Here is a 14,570-nt window from a genome sequence, read left to right as displayed (position 1 = left end):
TTAGAGGTGTTAAGCAATTTCTGGGAGACTTGAAAAAAATATAGTGGAGTTTTGGATTCTGGATAGCTAACCGTACCAAATCACTCTGTGAAAGCCGGTACTCTGATCTGATCTTTAGTCTCACTATACACCTTGAACACAGTAGGTGGATTAAAAGTGTTTCTGATCCAAATTCACCCTGAAATGCCCTAAATTCGCTTGAGATTGAAACCTGTTGTTAACCATGGTTATTTCCCAGTATAAGTAGCTCCATTTTTGTCTACACTACTGGCATTCTATCATCTCCTTGATGCTGCTATGCTGAGTAAGGAGACATAGAACAGAGAGAAGGGAGATCTTCGCATACGTCAATTGCAGGACTATGTTGTACTACTATTTTAATTGCATTTGCATGATAGGAATGAGTGTGTCTGTGTATTTGGAAGTGTGCTGTCATCACAGGGCAGATTATGGTACTCTCCCATCAGTCAGTCAGTCAGTCAGCAGTACCCGTGATGGTGGGGAATTCCTCCCATGCTACAGAGTAGTCCTCCCTTCTGCTGCCCTCCTGGCACTCAGCCAGTGGGTTAAACAGCGAAGCATCTCCCCATAGAAGAACATATCTGGTTGCACTGCAATCCCTGTGGGGAGGATGAACCATTTTAGGGATGTGAAGCAGGGCCTTAATCTCCCCTCTCAGTTAGAGACAGGTCACAAAGTTAATACCAGACCTAAACACTGACACCAGCGCTGGCTCAGATTACATTTCACACAGCAGAAAGAGGACAAAGGCTCTGAAAGCAGCACCAGGCCTTGTGTGTGTGTGTGTATGTGTGTTGGGGTCACGGTGACCGTGTGTGTATGTGTGTTGAATAGCGCTAGTTAATAGGGTCACTGCGTGGTCACATTCAGCTGTTGTCTGGGTCAGTGGATTCTCCACCTCTCCTTGTCCCCATCCTCCCCAAGGGGGTGTTTCTATAGGACTGCTGCTCCCTCAACCCACCGCCCATTGTTTTACACGCATTCTGCACTACTCTGCTTTTTTAATCACACAGAGGTTCACATCCATACATGAATGTGTAACGCAAACCCTGATGAAAAAAACAGTAACATTTCAAGCTGGTCAAGCTGGTCTGACCAGCATGGTCTAGCTGGTTAGGTTGGCCGACCAGCTGGTCAAGCTGGTGATGCTGGTGACCAGTTTATGATGGTATGCTAGTGACCATGCCGATCTATGCTGGTCCACAATAGTCTAACTGGTCAAGCTGGCCTGGCAAAACCATGCCCATCATTATCATATTTCCCAGAATTCTCTACTGCAGTTAGATTTTTTTGAATGGTTTGTTTCACATTGTTTTGTGTTTTTGCATGTACATTGATTGATTAATTAATCTTATGCTACACAACGATAAATAACATACATGTTTATAAACTAATCCAATCTGTTAGTTGGATTTATTGTACCTGTTACTGAAATGGTTGTTCCAGTTTAGGTGGTCTAATTATTAATCTTTCTAACCCAGGCAGTAATTATGAATACAGATTGTGGGTGAATAAAAGTTACAATTGTTATATATCCCCCATTCTGTCTGGATTCCAACAGGAATTAAAAATCCATTTGCAAGCCAGCCTGATGTGACTTGCAGGTCTGATGTGGCTACTGCATTAGGGGGAAACTAGAACCTGAAAAGTAAGGCCTTATAGTACATGTAATGTTCTGTCTTAAATAATGAAGCACTTTGATGCTGGTTTTGCTGGTGACCAGCATACCAGAATAGACTGGTCACCAGCATACCATGCCGGTCACCAGTGTCCTAAACACAGTGAAGACTGGTTACCAGCAAAAACACAGTGAAGGCACCAGCAAAAACACCAGCAAAAACACAACAAAGACACCAGCAAAACACAGTGAAGGCGCCAGCAAAAACACAGTGAAGGATGGTCACCAGCAAAAATACAGTGAAGGATGGTGACCAGTCTTGTCTAGGTTGTTTTTTAAGAAACGATCAAAGTGCCAGGCGATCTTAACCAAAGGTTTTCTTTATCTTCCATCACCACACAATTGCATTTGAATGAAGACCGCAGGCTTTATCCTCAGTTGACCCCTTACAGTATGATAATCAAACAACCTAAATTACAGCTAAACCCCCAGATGATTGACATACCATTTTGTTTTACACTCACTCAACCTTCACATGCCACGACAAGTTTAGGAAATGAAACAGGTCATGAATAATCCTGTGCTGCTGCTCTTTGAGGAGCAGGTGAGGAAACAGCGACAGCAACAACAAGTGACGTCATCCCCTCTCTGCTGAGGAGGGAATTTGGTTTCTCTGCTTGTTAAGGAGTTGGCTGGAGGCAACAGATAAAAGCAGAAAACTGAGCAGAAAAGCTTCTCGGCTTAGAAAGAAGTCTTTATTTCATTGTCCAATTAGAGGCGTATTGGTCCAAACTGAGGTAAACATGTTTTTGGAGAAGACCGAGAACAAGAGATCCCTATCTGCTGTTGTGTTGTCAGAGTCAGACTGGCTGGTGGTTCACTGATAGCCTGGAGTTGTGTCTCCATGCTCCTTGCTGTTCCTCTCTCTCTGGGTGGTTGTATGGAGAGGGAGGGATCATCAGTGGAACTATGACTTGGATAAATGAAGGATGGTGGTCTCTGTGCCATTGGCATCATTTCAATGTACTTACGTATATAACATGATCCTAACATATCCAGTAGCAATGCCATTGTCACTGTGCTATACTATACTGACAGCTTAAGAGGAAAGGCACGCACGTAAATGTTGCCACCCATCTTGTGCATCAGCAGCACCTGTTTACTGTCCCAGACGCCATGTCTCTGTGATATTGTCACAACAAGGAGAAAACACAGTCGTCTGCGATAACCAGCCTTATATAACCTCTAGGTGGAAGTAGGTCCTCAGTCCACTCCTCCTGCCATCTGTTCTGATGTGTGTCTCTCTCTTTCTTCCCTCTCAGAGCTGAGGTTGATGGCGGAGGGGAAGTTTGCCAGTCTGCCCAGGAATATGCACATGGGCGTGGGCAGCAGGCAGTGTCCCCTGGCCTCCTCCATGGACCTGCTGACCTCCAGGCCTGCAGTACCAGAGCTGCCCCCAGCCGGATACCACAGTGTCTCCATCCACGGCACTCTGCCTAGGAGGAAGAAAGGGTCCCCAGCCCCTGCCCAGGGCCCTGCCCGCTCCTGGGACATGTACAGCCACATGGGCACCCTTCCCCACCCGGCCCGCACCCGCCTGCCCTCCTCGCCACTCATTCACAACATCATAGAGGAACACCAGCCTTACCATACAGGGAGGGAAGGCCGCTCTGCATACAGGTACAGACACACATCCTTTAATGCTCCAGTGCTATGCTTTATATTTAGGACCAGTTTAGGACTACCTTGGCAGCAGCTAATAGGAGTCCTAATAAATACTAAATACTACATTTTCCTTTGTTCATATCACGCAATCTAAAAGAAAGAGTTATGTTTTGTAAAATAAGACACTTAGGGGTCGCTCTTCAAAGCTACTTGAGTACTGTGCTGCTATCACCCCCCTGACTGACTGAGACTACTTCACTCTGAAATAGTGTCCCAGCTCAAGCGTCTGTCATGGTAAGCAGGTCAGCTGAGATCTAATCCGTGAGCAGCACATGTTAGCACTAGCCTCTCTGCTACTGTCTGTCATATCCCTCAGGCCCTGTTCAGTCACTGCATTGCAGCTTCACTCTGGCCCCCTCTAGATGTTATCCGGGGCTTGGTCCTTCCTCCTCCCCACAGCACCTTGCACTCACTACTGAAACACAACAGTGTCAGACTGCTGATAGGGCTAGCTTGATCTCAGATAACACAGAAAGTGAAGGTAGAAGTTCCACAGCATCAATTCATGTGATTAGCCCAGAAAGCTGTGGGCAGAGACATAATAAAACATACACACATCTCACAGAGATGGAGTGACGGGAAGGCTTCTGTTTAGGGTGATATAAACCACCCAACACAACAACAAAGCTTGTCTCTAGTTGAGAGATATAGGCCCAGACAGCCCTGGCTGTGAGTTAGATCCTGTGTGGCAGAGTCTCAAAGTGGCACTCCAGTCTCCTTTTCACCTCATTTAACACCTGATTTACTTAACAAAAGGCACATCTCAATAGGTTGTCCAGGCAAATCATTACATAGCACAAGTGGGGGGGCTTTCATCTTTTGTTCTCTATTGCTCCTTTAATGTTCCTTAAGCAACGGGGAGTCCAATGACATCATGGATTCCCATCAGACCAACTCATTGAATGCCCTACTCCTTAAAGTATGCAGTTGTGTAAAACAGATATACAGTATATATATTTTGCTCAAACATTGTTTTTACCCTTTAATGTGTGAAAGTAACTGTATTTATACTTGGGATGTCGCTTTTTAACAGTAAAAGTTTTTTTGAAATCACTGAAGGATGTCTTTATGTGACACTGTAGACCAGAGCAACCCAGCAGTGCGGGACAGAATGAAACACAGCCCCCCTCTTTAGACACGCTCTGAGCAGGCAGATAGAATATGTCTGGGCCTGGGTGGAGGAAGTGGGTCGGGGTGCGAGGGGGGTGCTAATTAGAACTGAAAAGGCTGCGTCCATCCCATGACATTTGAAGGTTATCTAATATTGGTCTAGTATTTCATCCCCATAAAGCTGGTGAGGTTAGTGAAGGTAAAATCTAGACAAAGGGAAAGAGAATAAATTAGCCACTGGTTTCCATAACAACCTCCATTTTGGCACTATGGGATACACAGTGGAGGTGAAGAGGAGCAACAAGGGTAGAGGACTGTCTGGCTCAGCAAAGCGAGGGAAGGAGGGAGAGAGAGAGAAGGAGGGAGGGAGAGATGGTGAGAGAGGGAGGCAGAGGAGTGTTAGAGAGGTACTGAAGAGAGCCCTGAGGTGTAGTGTCTTCTTCAGAACATTGCATGTCCTAATATTAATATATTTATTTTAATTTTAGGTTTATCTCTATTGTTGTGAATTGTTAGACACTACTGCACTGTTGGAGTTAGGGACACAAGCATTTCGCTACACTCGCAATAACATCTGCTAAATATGTGTATGTGACCAATAACATTTGATTTGAACAGGGGATCCTATGGCATTAAGTACACACACTACAGCTGGACTATGGGCTATCCGATTGTGGCTGCTGCTGTAACTCTAGACACTGATGTGAGGACATGGATGAAGGCTAACAGAACACTATAAAAGCTTTAGTTCTTAGGGACCCATTCTGCCTGCACTGTGCTGCCTGCTACAGGACAGGACTACAGCCCCATTGTGTCTATCTTAAGGCCACTGGTTGACTGGTTGTGGCTGGCTAGAGGGGGAGATTTCAGGATTACTCAAAGGTCTTTGTCCTGTTCTGTTATGAAAAGATAGGTCTGTCCTTAACTTCAGATGGGAGGATATGCCACTCTATCATCTCTTTTCATGGAGATTACATGAGTGAATGACCACTTCATTTCTGCTGACTGACTGAACTACTTGGCTAATTGTTGTTCCATGGATATTGTACATGTTTTAAATAAACCTATGTTTCTTTGTGCTGACCTGTTAGTCTCCCTGACTGTCTGTTGACCCTTGCCCCAGACAGTGCTCCATCCTTCAGTGACACGCTACTTAATCAGTGTTTATTCTGTATCGATGACACTATCTGGATTGATCCACAAAGGGAGACATTTTTCAGGTGACCCCTGACCTCAGTCTGTCTGTGTGCGTATGTATAAGCCAGATAGCCCCTATAACCCAGGGCTCACTCACTCTGCTCCAGGGAGATATAGACAGTTCTGGCTGCGGTGTGCCTGCAAATCCTTTACGAGTTGGTCTCAGGTTGAGCTGGAGAGGAGATTTACAGCCTCGTAGAGGAGATGAAAGGGCTGATTAAAGTTGGAGCTGGCCGTGAGCTCAGAATCTAGACTGACCTGAGCTTCTCTGTTTGTTCCGTTGAGAAATGGGCTGCTGCTGAGTTTGGGCCAGACCCCTGTATGGTAACAGGCAAGGCTGGAGAATGGGGAACAGTGGTGAAGGTAAAAAAAACAAAAAACAAGTGAAGAGTGTTTTTCCAGATATCTGACTGCCAGGGTCAGTTCCAAAACAAAAACATGGAGCTGCAGCTGCAGTATGTACAGTACATTGATAGGACCATGTGGGTAGGCGAATAGACATCACACACACCACATTCTTTCAAGGAACGTATTGTTGTTTTCCGGCCATGCCAAGGCTATCCTCAGGATCACAACAGAGATAAATCATGATGCCAGGCCTCAATGTTTCCAAGGACGCTGTGCGCTAACCCGAATCCAGGAAAAATATGCTATTGTTATGATCAAATCATGCTGTGGTTGGTTAGGTACAGTGAACCTTCAATTCCAATATCAAACACAGCCACAGAACAAACATTTACTGTACACCATCATTTGTATTGATTGGCTGTGGGACTCACACGCTTCTAAGCCAATCACAGTGTACACACTATAATTCCTGTCAGTGTGTCTGTAGTTCTGTTTATAATGTTCACCCAGCCCAGACCATCAGGTGCTGGTTCTGCTTTTGGAAGGCTGCTGCTACTTGTTCTTCTCCCCAGCTGAACCAGCCAGCAGGAGGCTGAGGGACAGAATATGTTCTATCTGAGGGGACACAAACCTGTTGCTACTTGTCCTTCTCCCCAGCTGAACCAGCCAGCAGGAGGCTGAGGGACAGAACATGTTCTATCTGAGGGGACACACACCTGCTGCTACCCTGTAAAATAAAGAGATTTATCCGACTCACCCTGGGCCAATCATTCACACCCCTGCACCTCCCCCAGTTTGTCCTGTATTAACTATTCCATGGCCAGATGGTCACTCAGTGTGAGTAGTATATGTATGCATTTATTCATGAAAATGACTTCAATAAGATGACTTGATTGAAGTTATGTTGTGCCCCGTAGAGTGCTGATTCACTGTACTATATGTGTAAAAGTTGAGGGATTTGCCAATAGAGTCACACTGCCCCTTGAGTCAGTAATGTGCATGTGCCTTAGGCGTCCAGAACAACCTTTGACTCCTCTGTAGGGCTGAGGGAGTGTTGCATGTCAAGTGCCCCTCTCTCTGTCAGTCAGTCAGAGAAGGGGAGGTTGTGTGCGGGAAATCCAATTATAGCCAGGTCGTCTGTGTGTGACCTGGCCTGTCCTTGTCCTTGGCTTGACTGAGATCCATTTGAACTTGAGGTTTGAGGAAAGTCAGTGGTTTTGTAGGGTACACATTTTCTCTCTGCGAAACGATGCAGCGGTGGTTTGGCTGACACTCAACCGCTCAGAGGGAGAGGCTCTTTGGCTGGCCTGCGGCCTCGCTCATCCTCTTTCTGTGAAAAACAGAACATCTCTGTTCTCTAGCCTCTCAGACCCAAGAAGTTGGGGATATACTGTATGTCCTGAAAGATACCAACGCGCAGTGAACTGTATGATATCACTGTACTGTGAACTGTATGATACCACCACACTGTGAACTGTATGATACCACCACGCTGTGAACTGTATGATACCATCACACTGTGAACTGTATGATACCATCACACTGTGAACTGTATGATACCACCGCACTGTGAACTGTATGATATCACCGCACTGTGAACTGTATGATATCACCGCACTGTGAACTGTATGATACCACCTCACTGTGAACTGTATGATATCACCGCACTGTGAACTGTAGTGGAGAGGGTAGTAAATTTTAAGTTCCTCGGCATACACATCACAGACAAACTGAATTGGTCCACTCACACAGACAGCATCGTGAAGAAGGCGCAGCAGCGCCTCTTCAACCTCAGGAGGCTGAAGAAATTCGGCTTGTCACCAAAAGCACTCACAAACTTCTACAGATGCACAATCGAGAGCATCCTGGCGGGCTGTATCACCGCCTGGTACGGCAACTGCTCCGCCCACAACCGTAAGGCTCTCCAGAGGGTAGTGAGGTCTGCACAACGCATCACCGGGGGCAAACTACCTGCCCTCCAGGACACCTACACCACCCGATGTTACAGGGAGGCCATAAAGATCATCAAGGACTACAACCACCCGAGCCACTGCCTGTTCAACCCGCTATCATCCAGAAGGCGAGGTCAGTACAGGTGCATCAAAGCTGGGACGGAGAGACTGAAAAACAGCTTCTATCTCAAGGCCATCAGACTGTTAACTTCTTGGATATAGGGGGCGCTCTTTTAATTTATGGATAAAAAAACGTGCCCGTTTTAAGCGCAATATTTTGTCACGAAAAGATGCTCGACTATGCATATAATTGATAGCTTTGGAAAGAAAACACTCTGACGTTTCCAAAACTGCAAAGATATTATCTGTGAGTGCCACAGAACTCATGCTACAGGCGAAACCAAGATGAAACTTCAAACAGGAAATGAGCAGAATTTTTGAGGCTCTGTTTTCCATTGTCTCCTTATATGGCTGTGAATGCGCCAGGAATGAGCCTGCCCTTTCTGTCATTTCTCCAAGGTGTCTGCAGCATTGTGACGTATTTGTAGGCATATCATTGGAAGATTGGCCATAAGAGACTACATTTACCAGGGGTCCGCCCGGTGTCCTTTGTCTAAATTGGTGCGTAATCTCCAAGCTGCACGCATTGATCCATGTGATTGAGGGGAGAGAGGAGACTTCCACGAACGATATATCATCGAAGAGATATGTGAAAAACACCTTGAGGATTGATTCTAAACAACGTTTACCATGTTTCAGTCGATATTATGGAGTTAATTTGGAAAAAAGTTTGGCGTTTTGATGACTGAATTTTCGTTTTTTTTTGGTAGCCAAACGTGACGCACCAAACGGAGCGATTTCTCCTAAACAAATAATCTTTCAGGAAAAACTGAGCATTTGCTATCTAACTGAGAGTCTCCTCATTGAAAACATCCGAAGTTCTTCAAAGGTAAATGATTTATTTGAATGTTTTTCTGGTTTTTGTGAAAATGTTGCCTGCTGATGCTAACGCTAAATGCTACGCTAGCTACGCTAGCTGTTACACAAATGCTTGTTTTGCTATGGTTGAGAAGCATATTTTGAAAATCTGAGATGACAGTGTTGTTAACAAAAGGCTAAGCTTGAGAGCTAGCATATTAATTTCATTTCATTTGCGATTTTCATGAATAGTTAACGTTGTGTTATGCTAATGAGCTGCGGGGATAATTACACTCCTGGATACAGGTTTTTTTCGTAGCTAAACGTGATGAACAAAACAGAGCGATTTGTCCTAAACAAATAATATTTTTGGAAAAACTGAACATTTGCGATTTTACACACTGACTCAACTCCAGCCACTTTAATAATGGGAATTGATGGGAAATTATGTAAAATATATCACTAGCCACTTTAAACAATGCTACCTAATATAATGTTTACATACCCTACATTATTCATCTCATATGTATACGTATATACTGTACTCTATATCATCTACTGCATCCTTATGTAATACATGTATCACTAGCCACTTTAACTATGCCACTTTGTTTACATACTCATCTCATATGTATATACTGTACTCGATACCATCTACTGTATCTTGCCTATGCTGCTCTGTACCATCACTCATTCATATATCTTTTTATGTACATATTCTTTATCCCCTTACACTGTGTATAAGACAGTAGTTTTGGAATTGTTAGTTAGATTACTTGTTGGTTATTACTGCATTGTCGGAACTAGAAGCACAAGCATTTTGCTACACTCGCATTAACATCTGCTAACCATGTGTATGTGACAAATAAAATTTGATTTGATTTGATTCATCACCGCACTGTGAACTGTATGATACCACCACACTGTGAACAGCATGATATCACCGTACTGGGAACTGTATGATACCACCACAAAGTGAACAGTATGATATCATCGTACTGTGAACTGTATGATACCACCACACTGTGAACTGTATGATACCACCACACTGTGAACTGTATGATACCAAAACACTGTGAACTGTATGATACCACCACACTGTGAACTGTATGATATCACCGCACTGTGAACTGTATGATATCACCGTACTGTGAACTGTATGATACCACCTCACTGTGAACTGTATGATACCACCACACTGTGAACTGTATGATACCACCCACTGTGAACTGTACCAACAGTGAATGATATACCACCACACTGTGAACTGTATGATACCACCACACTGTGAACTGTATGATACCACCACAAAGTGAACAGTATGATATCACCACACTGTGAACTGTATGATATCACCACACTGTGAACTGTATGATACCACCACACTGTGAACTGTATGATACCAAAACACTGTGAACTGTATGATACCACCACACTGTGAACTGTATGATACCACCGCACTGTGAACTGTATGATACCACCACACTGTGAACTGTATGATACCACCACACTGTGAACTGTATGATATCACCACACTGTGAACTGTATGATACCACCACACTGTGAACTGTATGATATCACCACACTGTGAACTGTATGATACCACCACACTGTGAACTGTATGATATCACCACACTGTGAACTGTATGATACCACCACACTGTGAACTGTATGATACCACCACACTGTGAACTGTATGATACCACCACACTGTGAACTGTATGATACCACCACACTGTGAACTGTATGATACCACCACAAAGTGAACTGTATGATACCACCACACTGTGAACTGTATGATATCACCACACTGTGAACTGTATGATATCACCACACTGTGAACTGTATGATACCACCACACTGTGAACTGTATGATACCACCACAAAGTGAACTGTATGATACCACCACAAAGTGAACTGTATGATACCACCACACTGTGAACTGTATGATACCACCACACTGTGAACTGTATGATACCACCACACTGTGAACTGTATGATACCACCACACTGTGAACTGATTGGGATGTTACCTAACACTGTAGCTGTAGTTGTTGAGTAACAAGGCCAGCTCTTTATTCGGAGGGAGTGACTTCAGAGCTGAACCAGCCAGCGCAGCAGCCTGCCTGTGTTGTGTTGTGTTCCTCTGAGGTGGTGTGACATACAACCACCCACTCACCCTGCTGAAAGAAAAGCCAGGTTATTGTGTGGGCTGACATGAAAGAATATGCAGAGGAGAGAAAGTTCAGTTCTCCAAGTTCAGTGAGTAGATGAGACGCGGTCGTACAGAAGCTACATGGAGAAAGAGCTGAGAGGAGCTGTTTAAGAGCTAGTGGCCGACGCTGAACTTCTCAGGATGCAGCAAACATCCTCTTTCCAGTTGACTTTATTCGCCACCGTATTTCCTGCTGCATTCACGCCCTGCTCAGAACATTAGGGAGAAAAGGAAAGACCAAGGGCCATCAAAGTAGTTTGGTGAGTTACTTTTAGATTGTAATCTTACTGTAAATTCTTTGGTTTGGATACCTGTTCGCTTAGCCAACATTTTGTATGGAATAAGGGGCAACATTCCACTGTTTTCTATTCCACAGAGGCTCTTCTTAAAACACTTTTTTGAACACATATTTATTAGTTCCAAATCATCAATTACAGAAATACATGGATTTCTTTATTTCCACACATACCCCACCAACCCAAAGAGACAAAAGCATAACAACCAAACATTCACAGACACATTTCTACTAATAAAAATACATAAAAAGTATTATATTCAGTCGTAGATAATGTAGATTACGCTTCGACTATAGCCAATATTCACCTAATATTCACCTTCCAATTCTTCTAAAACATCACTGGTTTGCAAAAAGTCACAAAACAGATCCCAAATATCATGAAACTCTGGGGCTTTCTTTTTCACTATATAAGTACATTTTTCAAGAGCCAGGTTTGACATGAATTATTTTTAACCAATGACCAAGTGAGGGTGAACTGACATACTTTCAGTGCAGAGCAATTGAAAGTCTAGCTTGTAATAGACAGAGATCAACCATTTTCTTCTCTTTCCTATGTAAAGAGAAATTCCCTGGGTAAATATTTAGGATGCAAAGTTTAGGGATTAATGGTATTGGGGTAGAGGTAATCTCAGAGATATAGTGCAGTACTGAGCTCCAAAACTTTTGTATTTCAGCACATTCCCACAGGCAATGATACAAAGTGCCTAAATGCATGTCACATTTAACACAGGTCTGGGATATTAGGGTCACATATGTGGAGCTTAACAGGTGATACATGTTCTCATTATCAAATTGTATTGCAACAATCTCAGACAGGTGTTTATCGTCTCTATCTGAACTCTAGAGCATATCCTACCCCTGTCCTCTGCTGAAATATCTTCCTGCATATCTTGTATCCACTGAAGTCTCTTACTATCAGAGTTTATGAGTATCTACCATTTTCCCATATAGTGACTCTCCCATAACACACACTAACAGAGATAGTTTCTAAAGTGGTCAAAGGACGTTGTAGGGAAGATTGTTTTAGACTGGAAGAAATACATCTTCTCAATTGTAAGTATTTGGAAAAAGGCTTTTGTGGTAAGCTAAATCTTTAATTTATTTCTTCAAACGACATGAGCCCTTTTTAATTGAATAAATCCATTACTTTAACAATACCATTTCTTGGCCATTCTTTAAACCCCAAGTCATTTTTATTAGGTGTGAAATTGTCATTGCCCCAAATTGGTGTAAAACTGGATAATACAGGGGATCAGATATTGCTGTACTTCAGGCCACATAGTTAGGATGTTTTGAACAAAGGGATTAGTAGTATTCTTCTTTAGCTTCTTAAAGGGAGCAGAGTACAAATATCCATACAGAGTTAAGCCTTTTGTGGACAGCATTTCGGTCTGCAGCCTGGGTAAGTATGGTTTCTTGGAGAACCAAAACATTGCAGCCCTAAGTTGTGCAGACCAGTAATACCACTGTAGGTGTGGAAGTTGCGACCCCCCTCTGTCATAGGGCAAATAAAGAAGAGAAAGTCTAAGCCTTGGTTTTCTGTTGCTTCAGATCAAATTTGAGAGTATCTTTCTGATCTTTGTGAAAAAATAAAGGTGGTGGAGCCAGAGGAATTGATTGAAATATGAAAGAAATTTGGTCAAATATTTATCTTAATCATATTTATTTGACCAATAATAGATATAGGCAATGATGTCCATCTGTTGATGGATTCTGTTACACTTGTTAACATGGGTTCATAATTTGTTGAAGTCAAGGAGCCAATTTCTGGTGTGATTTTAATACCAATATATGTGAAACCTTGTTCTGTATTCACAAATAGATGCTGTATAACTGGATTCAGTCTCTCTTGCTTGTTGAGGAAAAGGATAGAAGAGGTTTAAAGTAGTATTAACTTTAAATCCAGAAACCTGACCAAAGTTATTAATTATATTGGAGATGGAAGAGATAGAATTCTTTAGATCTGTTAAGAATAAGAGGGTATCATCGGCATACATGTTCAGAATCCAATGTTTTAATTCCACTCATTGACTGGTGGGACCTTACTGCAATGACAAAGGGTTCTATAGCTAAAATAAAGAGTATTGGACTGGCTGGATATCCTTGTCTCGAAACCCAAAAAAAGCATAAAAGGTTGTGAAATCAAGTTGTTAGTGGCAACTTCTGCAGTGGGGTCGGTATATAACATCTTAATCCATTTACGGAAGTAGTTCCCAAACCCAACTCTTTTAATTAAGCACTTCAAATAAATAAGACCACTCAACTCTATCGAATGACTTCTCTGCATCATGTGAGAGTATGACAGTATCAGGGGACCCTTCACATGTGCACTATGTTTAGTAGTCTCCTCACATTGTGAAAACCTTGACTGTTTTTCACAAAGTCATTTTGGTCTTTGTGTGTTCGAAATGGGAGCACTCTATCCAATCTCCTGGCTAAAGCTTTAGCAATAATTTTTGAGTCAGAGTTCAGAAGAGAAATCAGTTTAACTTTCACATTTTTGGGGGGATTTATCAGGCTTCTGTATAAGAGTGATTAAAGCACTCCTTAGAGAGAGGTGGAAACAACCTTGCTGAGAGGATTCAGCATGCATATCCAAAAGTGGATCTGGAAGTTTGTCCTTAAATATCTACTAGGAGAATCATCTGGACCTGCCACTTTACCTCCCTTCATATTAGAAATAGCATCAGATATTTCAACACCATTCAATTCCTTTCCAGATCCAATTTTGTGTCTTCTGAAATAGAGGGAAAATCAAGACCATCCAAAAATGATGTCTGATTAGTTAAGTTAAGATTCAGAGTTCTAAAGTGTGTTGTAGTAGGAAGCACATTTTTGGTTTATTTCTACAGGATCCATTGATAATTGTCCTTGAAAATTAGGAATTCAATTAATGGCTTAATGCACCAGGCCAGCAATTTGCCATGTTTTTCACCTTGATCATAGAAGGACTGTTTCAGCCTCGTTAGGCTGTTTGCAGCCTTTGAGGTGGAAAGTTCTTCATACTGAGCTTTAAGAGTAAATAATTCTTTGTTTACTTCTAGTGAGGTATCCAAAAAAGCTTCCCTCACAAATTCTCTGATTTTGCTGTCCATCGCTCTCATTTTCAGATGTAATTTATTTGATTTGAAACTGGTAAAACGTATAATTTGCCCCCTAATATAGGCT

The 14,570-nt window shown here is 42.7% G+C and overlaps 1 protein-coding gene across 2 annotated transcripts in view; it reads left to right on the top strand.

Annotated features, from left to right (window-relative positions):
• LOC112246322 (breast cancer anti-estrogen resistance protein 3) overlaps window positions 1–14,570 on the top strand; it is an 86,809-nt gene that overhangs the window by 33,849 nt on the left and 38,390 nt on the right. For both annotated transcript variants that reach the window (XM_042312945.1, XM_042312997.1), the window contains one exon: window positions 2,962–3,319. In XM_042312945.1, coding sequence (XP_042168879.1) covers window positions 2,962–3,319 — 358 coding nt within the window. The remainder of the gene's footprint in view (window positions 1–2,961; window positions 3,320–14,570) is intronic.

This window comes from Oncorhynchus tshawytscha, linkage group LG01, assembly GCF_018296145.1.
Source record: "Oncorhynchus tshawytscha isolate Ot180627B linkage group LG01, Otsh_v2.0, whole genome shotgun sequence".
In the NCBI taxonomy this organism is placed as follows: Eukaryota; Metazoa; Chordata; class Actinopteri; order Salmoniformes; family Salmonidae; genus Oncorhynchus; species Oncorhynchus tshawytscha.
This window is presented reverse-complemented; position numbering and strand designations above follow the sequence as displayed.